The following is a 13105-nucleotide window of genomic DNA, read 5'->3' as shown; positions in this document are numbered from 1 at the left end:
TATTATGTAATAAAATAGTTTTTTTATATTTATTGATTATTCTATAAATATAAAGTACGCCATTCTTCTAAAAATAAAAAATTTTACCCCACTCCGTCCCATGTAAATTTTTTTATTTTTATGATTGAATATTGATGAATATTAATTAAACACGTTAGATTTTTTTTACTCAACAGTCAGTCATCACAAAACACCGATAAAACTCAATAATTGTGTATTAGTACTTATCCATTGTTCTGTCTAACGAGTGTAGCGAAATCACATATAAGACGTATGTGTGACAGTGTGAGTGACTTTCCCTGTAATTATGATTTATATTTTAGGGATTGCTAACATTGTTAAAAGCCAAATAATACCCATCAAACCATAATATTAATTATTATCTCAGGCTCAGTGAAATCAATGTTTAAATTAGTTATGAAATTCAGTAAGTGTTATTAATTTATAATATTTACTAGTTTTTTTGGAACTCGCGTCGTATGCTATCTACCTGAACTTTGATCGCGTTATATGTTATCTACCTTTCGGTTGATATCTACTTAATACTTTGTACGGAGACTAATATTGCAGGTGTAACCGTATAATTATAAACATCAATAATACACTCTACAGTCTACACTTTACACATATCATAGCTAGTAGACATATGACTTTTGTAAAAGTGGTGTATGCTTAAATTATTTTCAAATTAAATTATTTTATTAAATTATTTATGTAATTATTTTTTGTTAAATCAAAATGGAACATTTTATTGACTTTTATAGACATGTTATTTACAATGATGAATCTTGCACCAATTTTTTAAAACAATGTGGTGTCTTACCCACTGCTAAAGTATGCCAAAAAGTTAATTCAAAATAAAATATGGCATAAAAACACGTGGTGCCACTAACTTATTGGAACGGCAGTTGATGGAAGAGTGGTGACGTTCACTCAATGCATCAAAGAATCTTTTTGACCAGTTTTTTGAAGACATGAAAAAGAGTTCTTTAATGTAATTAATGTCTAGATGCACAGACGACACCAACAATCTACAAATTGCGGGGTGGAAAATTGTAGATAACATACAACGCCAACACACAATTTTGGTAGATACATTTTTCATGTAGATAGCATACGACGCGAGTTCCGTTTTTTTATGTAAAAGCGTTAATTGTATAATATAATAGAATGTCTATTTAAAAGTATCTATTTTTGGTATAATTTTTCCTATATTACAAATAGGTAGATATATATATCTACATGTATACATGTATAAATATAGGTAATATGTAAATATTTTTACTATTTTTATTTGTATTTATACAATCTGTAAATATATATTTTTACTACTATAAGTATACATAGTATATGGGGAAAAGGAGTCTGTTGGCTTGGTCGAAGAAATCCATTAGGTATTTATAAATAACAAAATGCACCAAATATATTAAATAACAACAATAATAAAAGTAAATTATACATGATGTAGATTTCAACATGTATATTTTTAAACTTTTTTTCATGTTTTTATACTGAACCTTTTTAAAACTAACTTATTTTAAGTTATTTGTAATATCTATTCACTATTGTTTATTATTCTTGACTATTGTCAAATACCTACTGAAATACTTATTTAAAAATGTAAAGTGATGTCAGAGAACCGCCCATTCATCACAGCACGTATAATCTACGTTTAAAATAAGGATATAATGTTGATTGTTGGTGTACCTATATATATACGTAATTAATATTCGTATAATATATGTCAATAATACGTATATTATTGGGGTATTACTGGTATTAGTAGTTGGTTGAACTTAAATCGATTTACGAGTAAGAATACACGAATATTTTAGGTTTAAAATACGTTGATGCATAATCGTATATTTTCCGTGGTAAATAAACGCGTTATTGTTTTAACATACTTTTGTCCAGCGTCTTTTACCAATTTTTGAATTGCTGCGTACTTGAAAATCATAGATTTTGATAATATTTTATAAGTTATAAACTTATAGCCCTCCACTCACCAGAAATTAGTATAACAAAATTCGTTCACATTTTCACAATATTATAAATCAACTTTCAGCCTGAAAAATGAATAGTATACCTAAATAATATGTTTGAAAACTGCCGGCTGTTGTAAAACGTTGCTGTGTTCATATCGTTCTTGTCCGTATCAGTCAAACCGTGTGTGTAACTTCAGACCACTCTATTCAGAACTTACTCCACTCTCAATAATTGATAAAAATTAAGGCGTGTACTATAATTTGTAGGCACTAGAGACAGTGTACCTATTTTAGTTCTCTAACGTAATTTCGTTTTCCGTAGTGTCCTAAATATTCAAATTGCAGTGGACAGTTACGTTTTTATCGTCAGAACTCTTTTAGGTAAGCTTAGTGAACTCGAATCGATCTGTGTTCGCATCTCCAGGACTGCTATCGATTTAGTTTTAACTTCGTTTGTTTACATATTGTTCCTACTACTGAGCAATAATCAAGCAATTCAGTGGGGATTTTGGGCGTGAACGGTCTCATTTTGATCGGTCGTTTTAACTATAGCTCTGTGTTTTAATGTTGTTTGCAGGTCGTCAAAAGAAATTATGGTGGACACCGGTTGTTTCTTCAATATTGATGGTGGTTACTTGGAAGGATTGTGCCGTGGCTTTAAGTGTGGCATACTCAGACATGCTGATTACCTGAACCTTGAGCAGTGCGAGACCTTGGATGATCTCAAATTGCATCTGCAATCTACAGACTATGGCCAGTTCTTAGCCAATGAACCCAGCCCGCTGGCAGTGTCTGTCATCGATGACAAGTTGCGTGAAAAGCTTGTTATTGAATTTCAACACATGCGCAATCATGCCGTGGAACCACTCAGCACGTTCCTTGATTACATCACTTACAGTTACATGATTGACAACATTATATTGTTGATCACTGGAACTCTTCACCAGCGCCCGATATCTGAATTAATACCAAAGTGTCATCCATTGGGTAGTTTCGAGCAAATGGAAGCAATACACGTTGCTGCTACTCCAGCTGAGCTCTACAATGCTGTGTTGGTCGACACACCGTTGGCTCCATTCTTTGTAGATTGCATTAGTGAACAGGACCTTGACGAAATGAATATTGAAATTATTCGTAATACTCTGTATAAGGCATACTTGGAATCTTTTTATGATTTTTGTAAAAAGCTTGGAGGTATCACTGCTGATACTATGTGTGAAATATTATCGTTTGAAGCTGACAGGCGTGCAATTAACATAACAATCAACTCTTTTGGAACAGAATTGACTAAGGACGATAGAGCTAAACTGTACCCGAGATGTGGTAAACTCTATCCAGACGGCCTGGCAGCTTTAGCTAGGGCTGATGATTACGATCAGGTACCGTAAAAGAATTAGCAATTGATTAAGATTGACAATGTTCTTTTAAGAAAATAATTATATAATTTTATTACTTATAGGTTAAAGCTGTTGCTGAATACTTTGCTGAGTACAGTGCTCTGTTTGATGGTGCTGGCACTAATCCTGGTGAAAAAACTCTTGAAGATCGTTTCTTTGAACATGAAGTGAAGTTGAATGTCAATGCATTCATGCGTCAATTCCATTACGGTGTTTTCTACTCATATTTGAAACTTAAAGAACAAGAATGCAGAAATGTTGTCTGGATATCTGAATGTGTATCGCAAAAGCACCGTGCTCGCATGGACAACTACATTCCCATTTTCAAGTAACTTAAATCGATGGTTATTTGTGCAGGTACACATATATTATCAATTATCATCAATTTAACATTATAAATTATTAATACCCTTTATCTTACAGTTTTGAGGTATAATTTAGATTGTTCATAGGTTGCATAGTATATTAATTCATTGTTTTTATTTATCATTCCAACGGTATTAATATGTCTGGAGCATTGTTGATAGCTTTGTCAGTATATTATATATGTTTTTGTTTTTATTAGTTTTTAAGTATGCAAAAAGAAAAAAACATAGTAAATTATTATCATTGAATTATTGGATAAAAAAAAAAAACCTACAATATTTAGAATTATTATAATTTTTGTTTTCAGAAGACCGTTATTTTAGACAGTCTTAACAATGTTTATTATGAAAAATAAATTTAATTTTCAAATGACCAGTTGCTTCATGTTTTATTTATCTGAAAATTAACCCTGCTCTCTAAATAAAATATGTCACTTCACAAAGCTACCTATTATGTACTCAGTACTATAGTAAGTAATAATGATATAAAACAAAAACTCAAAACATTGTTATCAATCAACTATAATTGTATTAAACAAATGGTTAGAAAAAGAGAAATGAGATTGATTCTGTTAAAATGCTTCAAAGGTGAGTTTAGTGGATATTTATTAATTAGTAGTATTTGACTAATGTACCAAACTTAAACAATAGAATATACTAAATAGTACTGGTTACAAAATAATTTCGATAATTGAAACTAAACTTAAATAAAAAAATGTAATCAACATTTTCAGAAATATTCTACTACATTCTAGTTTTATTATCTTAAGAATTTGGTTGCAGTCAGGCATGGATCTAGAAATTAAATAAGGGGGGGGCAAATGAAAAAATTTACCTCAAGCAAATAAAAAGCATAGACATAAAGTTTAAGTTTTGAAATATTTTAAGAAGTACCCAAGGATAATGGAGGAGCTTTAGCCCCTATAGCCCCCTCTTGTATCCGCGCCTGTGCAACGTACTTAATTTAATTTTTGCAGAATTAGGAACAATTCTGTATGATTTACTATATTGTATAAAATTTATGCATATAACTCATTTTTATATAAATGTAGACATATAGTTGTGAAAAAAAATTGTTAAATCAAAATTAGACAGAGTACAAAATATTAAAAAAAAGACAACTATGTAAATAAGCCTAGGATATAAATAAAATATAGATCTATCAATTTAGTTGTAGGTACATCATTAAAAAATGTAAGCGACATCTATCAAATGAGATTGAGTACCATTATTTGGATGCAATCAGTTTATCATCTTAAATGTTCATACATTATTTTATTGGTGTCATTTTGAAGACAACTGCAATTATCTAGTATCATTGTCCTTAATATTATCAATTTTGTTGGGTTATAAAACAGAGAAGATTCTTTGTCAGCTTTATGTTGATGTTGTGGAACAAACCATCATAGATTAGTTAGGTCAACTACAGCCATTTATTGGGAATCATTGATTTGGTGATAACACTTAGAAAAATGCACTACCATAAAAGTTGAAATAATTATCTAGATAAACTACAAAAATAGTAAAAAGATTATTTTGTTGTGTAAAAATTACTACTTTGAAATTTAGTATTTCCCAATTCAAAATTAATAATTAAATAAGACATTGTACACTTATAAATCAATAATAAAAAGCACTATACAACACAGATATAGTATAATTAGCATTTATTCATTTATTACATTTAATTGGGATTGTACGAGTTCAGATACATTTCTACAAATAATAATTAAACATTTGTCTACTAATACGACAAATGTTACACATAACTCAAACTTACATAAATAAAGTAATACATACATACAACATAAAATTGCCCATGGAACATTTTTTTTTTCTTAATCTAAGTACATATACTTAATTTATTTTATTAAAATTAACTATACAGTCTATTTCAAAGGATTTGAATTATACGCTTTACACAGTTGAACAACACTGTTTATACCTAGTCTTAGGTTGAACAAATTTACCGAATTTAATAATACATTATTTTCAGTATATTGTGTATAATCAATATGCAAAATTTCTATTTTAATAATTCGTAAGAAAAAAAAAATGAATTTACTACAATACAAGACTGTTGCTAATAATATTCTGTAAAATAATTAACTAAATTACTGGTCCAGTTCTATGAACATAATAATAAATGACAATTGTAATAAATAATACATTTTAATAGAAAAAAAAATGACAATGGTGCATGAAATAAATAATAATAGGTAATAAAAACAAATAAACCCTAATAAAAAAAACATGTAGTAGTTTAATGGTGATGGTGCAATTTCAACAATTGGTGAAGAAAAAAAATAGGGTGAGTTTGTTTACAAAATTATTACAATTACCGGGTTTTCAAAAATAAAACACAATACACCATATTAATCACATATAAGTTGAAAACATTCAATTTTTGTATACAATTAAAATAAATTTATTAATATTTTAAATTAACGCGATGTTACATAGTATGTGTAGCTAAATTATTTCCTACAGTCAAAATATTAACCATCAACTACAAATGTCTTTGCCGATAGATGGAAAAAATAGAAAAGAATAATAGAAAATATTAAACCAATGCGATCATTCATGAATATTCAGGAAATGTAAACACCATTCCATGTCTTCGCTGTCATCAACTAATAGCTTCAATCTAATTATAACAGAAAAAAAACATTAAACATTTTAATAAAACATAAACATCTAGTTGTAACATACTATAATTTAATCATTGATTATCAATTAAATTTAAAAGATTTTAAAAAGATAAGCTTACTGGTTTGTATAATTGTCGCAGCTTTGCTGGGTCATAGTGTCCTTCATATGTTTGAGGGCAGTCATACACTGAGCAGATAGTGATTTGAAACACTGTCTGCGTGCAGCATTGTGGGCAGGATTGTCCCATATAGGAGTATTACGGACATGCTTCCATGCCATGAACACATAGTCCATAACGATTGGCCACTGATTGCTTTCAACTAAGCGTCTGCCTTGATCAACAACACATTTCTAAAAAAAAAAAACATAAGAAATAACGTAGGACTAAAATATTAGATGAAAAAAAGTGTAACATTTACCTTGAATGCTAAGACATGAGTTGAGACTCTATTATAGGCAGTTGGATCAGTTTTTGAAATTAATCGGCTACTTGGTAAAGCCTTATAGATATTACGTCGCAAGTAATAAATGCGTTCTTCAAGGGGTTTTAAATCTGCCACGGGAAAGTGTGATCTAATTTCCTATCGATTAGAACATATAACTATAAAGTTGTTTTTAAATGAAATGGAATATGTATGTACCTTTTCAATACTCGGATGATCAATGACAATCTGTCCGATTATACCAATCAGCTGATCTGGAGACAATGATTTTAAAGCAGATAACAGACAATTATCTTCTGGTAGTTCAACCGATACATCAGTGCGTAATTTTTTACAACTGGGAGAGCCCTAAGAACATTTGTTAAAAACATTGTTAAATAGGTATTAATAAAATTATTAATTATAATTTGTAACTACATACAATTTTATATTTGTCTGGAGATGATAATTCCAGTGGATCATTTAACAGTAATCTTTTGCGAGGAGTACTTCTCAAAACGATTGAACTCTTGATGAAATTAGAACAACCAGATTTTGTTGGAGTTTCTTGATTATTCTAGAAATAAATTTGAGTTGAAGTCTGTGTAAAATGCGGCTACTATATAAACTAAACTATTACCATCAGTTATGTGTTTAATATTTATATAATCAATAAATGTTTTACTTTGAGATTCAATTTATTTTAGAGATATCTAATATAGTTACTATAATATGACACATAAATAGTTAATAAATATTAATCAATTAATCATTCTATGATTTATCATTATTATAAACAAAAATAAAAACTTTACATTAATAAATTGTATAAGGGGTTGAAGTTTATAAAATAATTTTTTTTAAACCTATTTTTGTTTTCAATTTAAATGGTATACTTATAAATTAGTTATAATCATTAAGAGGCTGTCATACCCGCATGTGTTATATCAGTCTTACAAACGAAAAACATAGCAAATTTGTGTTCAGCAGAATCAATTTTATGCTGTTAGCATCAATATAAGTCAATTTACCTATTATCAAACTTATAGGTAATATTATTTAGGGCATCTCATAAACTTTTATTGATATCTTGAATTTTAAGAGAGTTACGAGTATAGTTATGTAAAATATTAAAACTTTAAAATGCTCGTAACCCACTGAAGAATTAAAATATCAATAAAAGCCTATGAGATGCCATAGATAATATTATTACTTTTAAGTTTGATAATAGGTAAATTGACTCTAATATTAATACTAACAGCATAAAATTGATTCTATTCGTAAGACAGAGACAACACATGTGGGTATGACATTCTTAAGAAAATTTTATATAAAAACTGTTCCAATATTTTTATTCTGATTCCCGGAAATGTTATGTGATAATTAACACATTAATTTTGTTATCTAATCTTATGTTTATGAGATTGTTAAGTTCAATATAATTAATACCAGATATTTACAATATTTAGCCATTATTTACAAAAATCCAAAAATTAAATTTTATCTAAATTGATAGGTATTACATATTTCATATTATTAACATTTGAGGGAGGATAATGGATTTATTTATCATACTATTTCATATCTTTCCATACACAAATATAAATCGTGAGCATAGACTCGTTATAGCTTTATCGTTAATATAATTTAAAAATGAAATGTACCTATTCAAATTACTTTTTTAATTGGAAATAAATATTTAAAAAACTGATAGCGGGTTCACATTTATATTTATTTTAAAATAAATTAAAATATTTATATATATAAAAAAAAAAAAATATGAAACAAAACTTATTAGAGATAAATGAATAAATAATTAATACAAATTAATTTAATTTATATTCAATATTCTGTATTATTAAGATAACAATATTAAATATATCTAAATTTATAATTTAATAGCATTAAAATTAAAAAAAAAAATATAGAATTCTAATAATAAAAAGACTGTAAGGGTTGATTTGTTTTACTCAATATTCATTAGATAGAAATTAAGCAAAACACTAATTAAAAACATAAGACTATAGTATTTAGTTCAACCTTTTTTGATCCAAGACCCCCCAAAATTATTTATTTTGATAATACGACCCCCCCTCTTCCTACCAACAATATAAAAGTGTATAATATATATTATTTATTTAATAGTCATAGTATATAATTTTTTTATTAGGTGTAAAATTATTGGCGACCTCTAGTAAAATTTCAAGACCCTTCAGGGGTCACGACCCTACAGGTTGTGCACCACTGATCTAGTTAAAGTAAATAATAAGTAATGGTACAGAAAAAAAAAAGATAAAATGTTGGTGAAGTAGGAAGGTAATTAAAAATAAATAGATAAGTACTAACCTGTTTGATGGAATCAATGTCGGGACTAAAAGTAACTGGTATCTTACGACGTCCCCTTTGTTGGATGATTAATTCATCGGGACTAGGGGATGGCGTCATCATTGATGTTGGCAAGTTACTTATAGTGGTATTCATTATATTAAGGTGGTGGTCATTTCGGCCCAAACCTAATAAAAGTAAGAAAATAGGTATAATGTGAAATCAAAATTTTAAATATAATGTTATATTAAGGTAAGTACTGAATAATTACAGAATAATTATTAATATTATATTACCATTATTGGGGTCTGTCATGGATAATCGTCCGAGTCTAGTTGGTATCTCAGCTAGAACACTTCTGGTCATCATTCGAGTTGGCTCTGGATTAAAAGGTGGTGTCTCCATTTTTATTTATTCAATTAAATCCTCTATCAGTACTATTTGTATGGATTTTCTGTAAATGTGTATTGAACAAATGATTTATGACATGATGATTCTGATAAAATATAACTAGGAATTTGACCTTAATACAAATTGTACATATTGAAACCGCAAGTGGTCATTAATTTAAATTAAGAATTAATTTTTACATTTGCTTTTCTTGAAAATGATATTTAATATTTAAGGTTGTTTATGGTTCTGCCATTCGTTCTACTACTATCAAAATATTAGTATACTGAATTGCAAACTTATTTAAATGTGAAGGTAATAAATTGTAGTAAAAAATAATGTTAAGTTAAGTTTTGGCGTATTAAAAAAAAATTATGTTTAATATACATTAAGTAAATATCTATTTATAAACCATATCAATAGAGAGAAATATAATAATTAAGAAATAAAAGGTAGTTATTTTTAAGGGATAAAAATGATAAACTTCTATTTATTCCAGAATAAGATACAATGTCTAATTAGTAATTAGGTATAAAAATTATTATATGGAGATATTAGTTATTATCTGTTTCAATTATGTTATTCTGAATTGAAATAGGTGGGTATGAATTAAACTTTATAACTGTTTATGGAAAAAACTACAAAATAATCACAAGCATTATAATGGAAGTACAAGTAAAATAGACTATTATATAATAATAATCTGATAGTAATATTCCAATTAATTATAGGAAGGTCTATATATATAAATATAAATACTAGATACCCAATAAAAAAAAAATCAATTGACAGTTACTTGTATGCAATTACATATGTAATTTTACCTATAAAATTAGATACCTAAAATAGTTAATAAAATTAAAAAAATAGGTATAAGTAGTAATATTATCTAGATTTTTTAAAATATAATTAGATGTACCAAATTTAAGAAGTACAAACACAAATCTATGTTCTGTATGTTAATGACCAGTGCTTCTTGGCACTATGATTACCCATTAACATTAATAATGTTTTTAATTGTGTAAAACATTGGTTTCAACTTTTCTAACTAAATTCAGAAAAAACCAAATTGAAACTAGGAACACAGGAAAAAAGTTTTAATGGAAAAGTATTTATCTAGGTACTTGTATCATGTTTCTATGCAAATTTTAAAATGATTGGATAGTATTCTTTTTATATTATTCCTAATAAAGTAATCAAGGTATCTTATCAAATTAAATTAATTTAATGATGATTATTTACATAATTAGGCAAGTACTTAAGATAGTTTGTTAATATCGGAGTTAATATTTTATTCTTTAGAATTTAAATTATTCCCTGTAGTCTATGTAAACAATGAAATCATTTAAATTAGAAAGATACTTATCGTAAAAACCTTACTAGAAATAGTATACATAATATTTTAGGTACCCACCTATCTATAACGGAGTATATAAAAATACATGTTTTTCACAATATATTGAACAATTTAAATTATAATGATTTTAAAAATGAAAATAAATAAGTACCTAGATATTATGGCCAATTGAAGTATTTGTAATGGGAAATGATAATTTAAATGTAGCTGCAGGCAGTAAATGCCATATGGTATTGTAATCAAATAAATAACTTGTTGAATATTCAAAATACGACGAGACTATTTGTGGACATTTACATAATAATAAAATACGATATACCAAACATAAACCTAATTTGTAATCACAGGCGACGGGTGAATGAAATAAATTATTAATTAATTGTTTCACGCTAATATCGTTGTACGAAAATTTTTCGTCGGCGACGATGACACCAGACACCTAATCAAGGGAATTTAGGAAATACGTAATTTATTATTTTTTTGTTTTTCATCAAACTACTGGTAGGTAACGGTATAAATGTATAATTTACCCTCAAAATACCTTTTTCTAAAAATGTAAAAAACTATTTAATCAAAAAAAAAAAAACGTGAATGGTGAAAATCATGCTTGACGACCAAATAAATCGAATTGTCAAAAAGCTTGATTAGCTTATAGCTAAATACTTGTACTACCTATAAACCTACTTAAAATCGTCGTGCCTGTATTGTATTGAACCACCTGTCTGGATATAAAATAACAATAATAAAATAATAATATTATTATTTAAAATTATTATAAACGACGGTGGTTTTTGGATTGGGAAAATTTTCACAAAACAGTAGGACGTGGTCGGAAAATACTGATTAAAAAAGCTACGCACAAAAACACTAACCTTTAAACTCCTGACGATGACGCGATGGATTTGCCGCCAAAAAAAAATAAAAAGGAAACAAAACAAATTGTAGCGAATCGGAAAATGATCACACGATGTACGATGGCGATTTTTGTTACTGTAAAAAATTCCGTCCGGTACGAGACAAACTCATGTAGAGAACGGGTCCCGTTTGTCCGTTAAAAACGAGTAAATCGTAATACGGCGGTAACGATGTTGTTACGGCTGGGCGGGCGGGGAACGCCGACCACTCGTGTTGAAAGACGGCAAAAGCGAATGTTATTTTTATCAATAAGAGACCGACTTCATAGGAGCGCAAATGCGAACTGACAGGTCCAGAATCGACTGTCGAGAAGTCGACGGACGCAAAGTACCGGTTACCGGCAACAGCGACGACCGGTTTATGTGAGGCCTTTGTCCCGATTGAGTGCAGGGATTTTAGCGGGAAAATCACGCGGTCTCCCGGCTGTGGTGTGGCACGACTCGTGCCATTGGCCCGCCGTCGACCAGTGATTCCCAAACAACAAGGTCCCGCTTAAATTCGAAAGTGCGCGCCCATCGCCACTAAAGAATGGATATTGAAAATATGCTTTTTAACAATAAAACACTATCGTGTTTTTAAAATAATTTTTTAAATGACATGCAATAATACAGTATTTCGTCGATATCTGCTTGGACGCGCACAAGCGCAAGACTTTTGTTTGTTCGACGTTCGACCTGTTGTGACAGTTACGGACGATTAGTACCTACCCATATGGACTATGGTCTTCGGATGTACCGAAAATATAGATCGTATGGGTACAAGTATACGACATCCCCTTTCCACCATACTGAGACAATATTAGGATTTTTGTGGACACTTGGTAAATGAATGTGTTCAAAATTTAAAAATAGGCATTTCTAAATCTAATCTGGAATTTTAAAGCCTACCCTATACACCAATTCAATTAAAATATTTTTAATATAGTTCTAGGTAGGTACCTAATATATGCATGTTAACGTACTAACATCTATCATTCACCAGTCCATTGATGATTCAACTTTAAACATATTTGTTCAAATTTTATTTATTTTGTACACGGTCTCACAAGAAAGTAATTTTAAATATTAAAGTTATATATTATAGAGTGTAACAGGACTATTTAACAAATATAGTAACATTTGCAATGCAAATTTATCAAATAGTCTTGTTACACATTATATATATATATATTATAAGTAAAACGGCAAGCTTTTTCACATTAAGACTAAAAGAACAATTTAACATTTTAATGTGAAAAAAAAAAAATAACCTTATTTGATTTAAGGTTTTTATTGAAAAATAAATACGAATTATTTTT

General features: G+C 28.6%; 2 protein-coding genes and 1 long non-coding RNA gene across 3 annotated transcripts; 2 read left to right on the top strand and 1 right to left on the bottom strand.

Annotated features, from left to right (window-relative positions):
- The first annotated feature begins 468 nt into the window (after nucleotides 1-468).
- LOC132929246 (uncharacterized) lies at nucleotides 469-1131 on the top strand. Its single transcript, XR_009662086.1, has 2 exons — nucleotides 469-666; nucleotides 765-1131. It is a non-coding gene; the product is annotated as an uncharacterized LOC132929246 (long non-coding RNA).
- Nucleotides 1132-2207: 1076 nt separating this feature from the next.
- LOC132928909 (V-type proton ATPase subunit d) lies at nucleotides 2208-4123 on the top strand. The gene is made up of 3 exons (XM_060993856.1): nucleotides 2208-2366; nucleotides 2563-3364; nucleotides 3445-4123. The coding sequence occupies exons 2-3, from the start codon at nucleotides 2579-2581 to the stop codon at nucleotides 3712-3714; spliced, it is 1056 nt and encodes a 351-aa protein (XP_060849839.1). The 5' UTR covers nucleotides 2208-2366; nucleotides 2563-2578; the 3' UTR covers nucleotides 3715-4123.
- A 1274-nt stretch (nucleotides 4124-5397) lies between these two features.
- LOC132928910 (uncharacterized) lies at nucleotides 5398-12192 on the bottom strand. The gene is made up of 8 exons (XM_060993857.1): nucleotides 11766-12192; nucleotides 9443-9600; nucleotides 9168-9334; nucleotides 7264-7398; nucleotides 7041-7190; nucleotides 6819-6980; nucleotides 6518-6750; nucleotides 5398-6394 (listed from the first exon to the last, which is right to left on the bottom strand). Exons 2-8 carry the CDS (start codon nucleotides 9549-9551, stop codon nucleotides 6325-6327), a joined length of 1026 nt encoding a protein of 341 aa, XP_060849840.1. The 5' UTR covers nucleotides 9552-9600; nucleotides 11766-12192; the 3' UTR covers nucleotides 5398-6324.
- Nucleotides 12193-13105: the final 913 nt, after the last annotated feature.

The sequence above is a fragment of the Rhopalosiphum padi genome, chromosome 4, assembly GCF_020882245.1.
Source record: "Rhopalosiphum padi isolate XX-2018 chromosome 4, ASM2088224v1, whole genome shotgun sequence".
Classification (NCBI taxonomy): domain Eukaryota; kingdom Metazoa; phylum Arthropoda; class Insecta; order Hemiptera; family Aphididae; genus Rhopalosiphum; species Rhopalosiphum padi.
The sequence above is the reverse complement of the archived record's forward strand: the minus strand, read 5'-3'. Positions and strand labels throughout refer to the sequence as shown.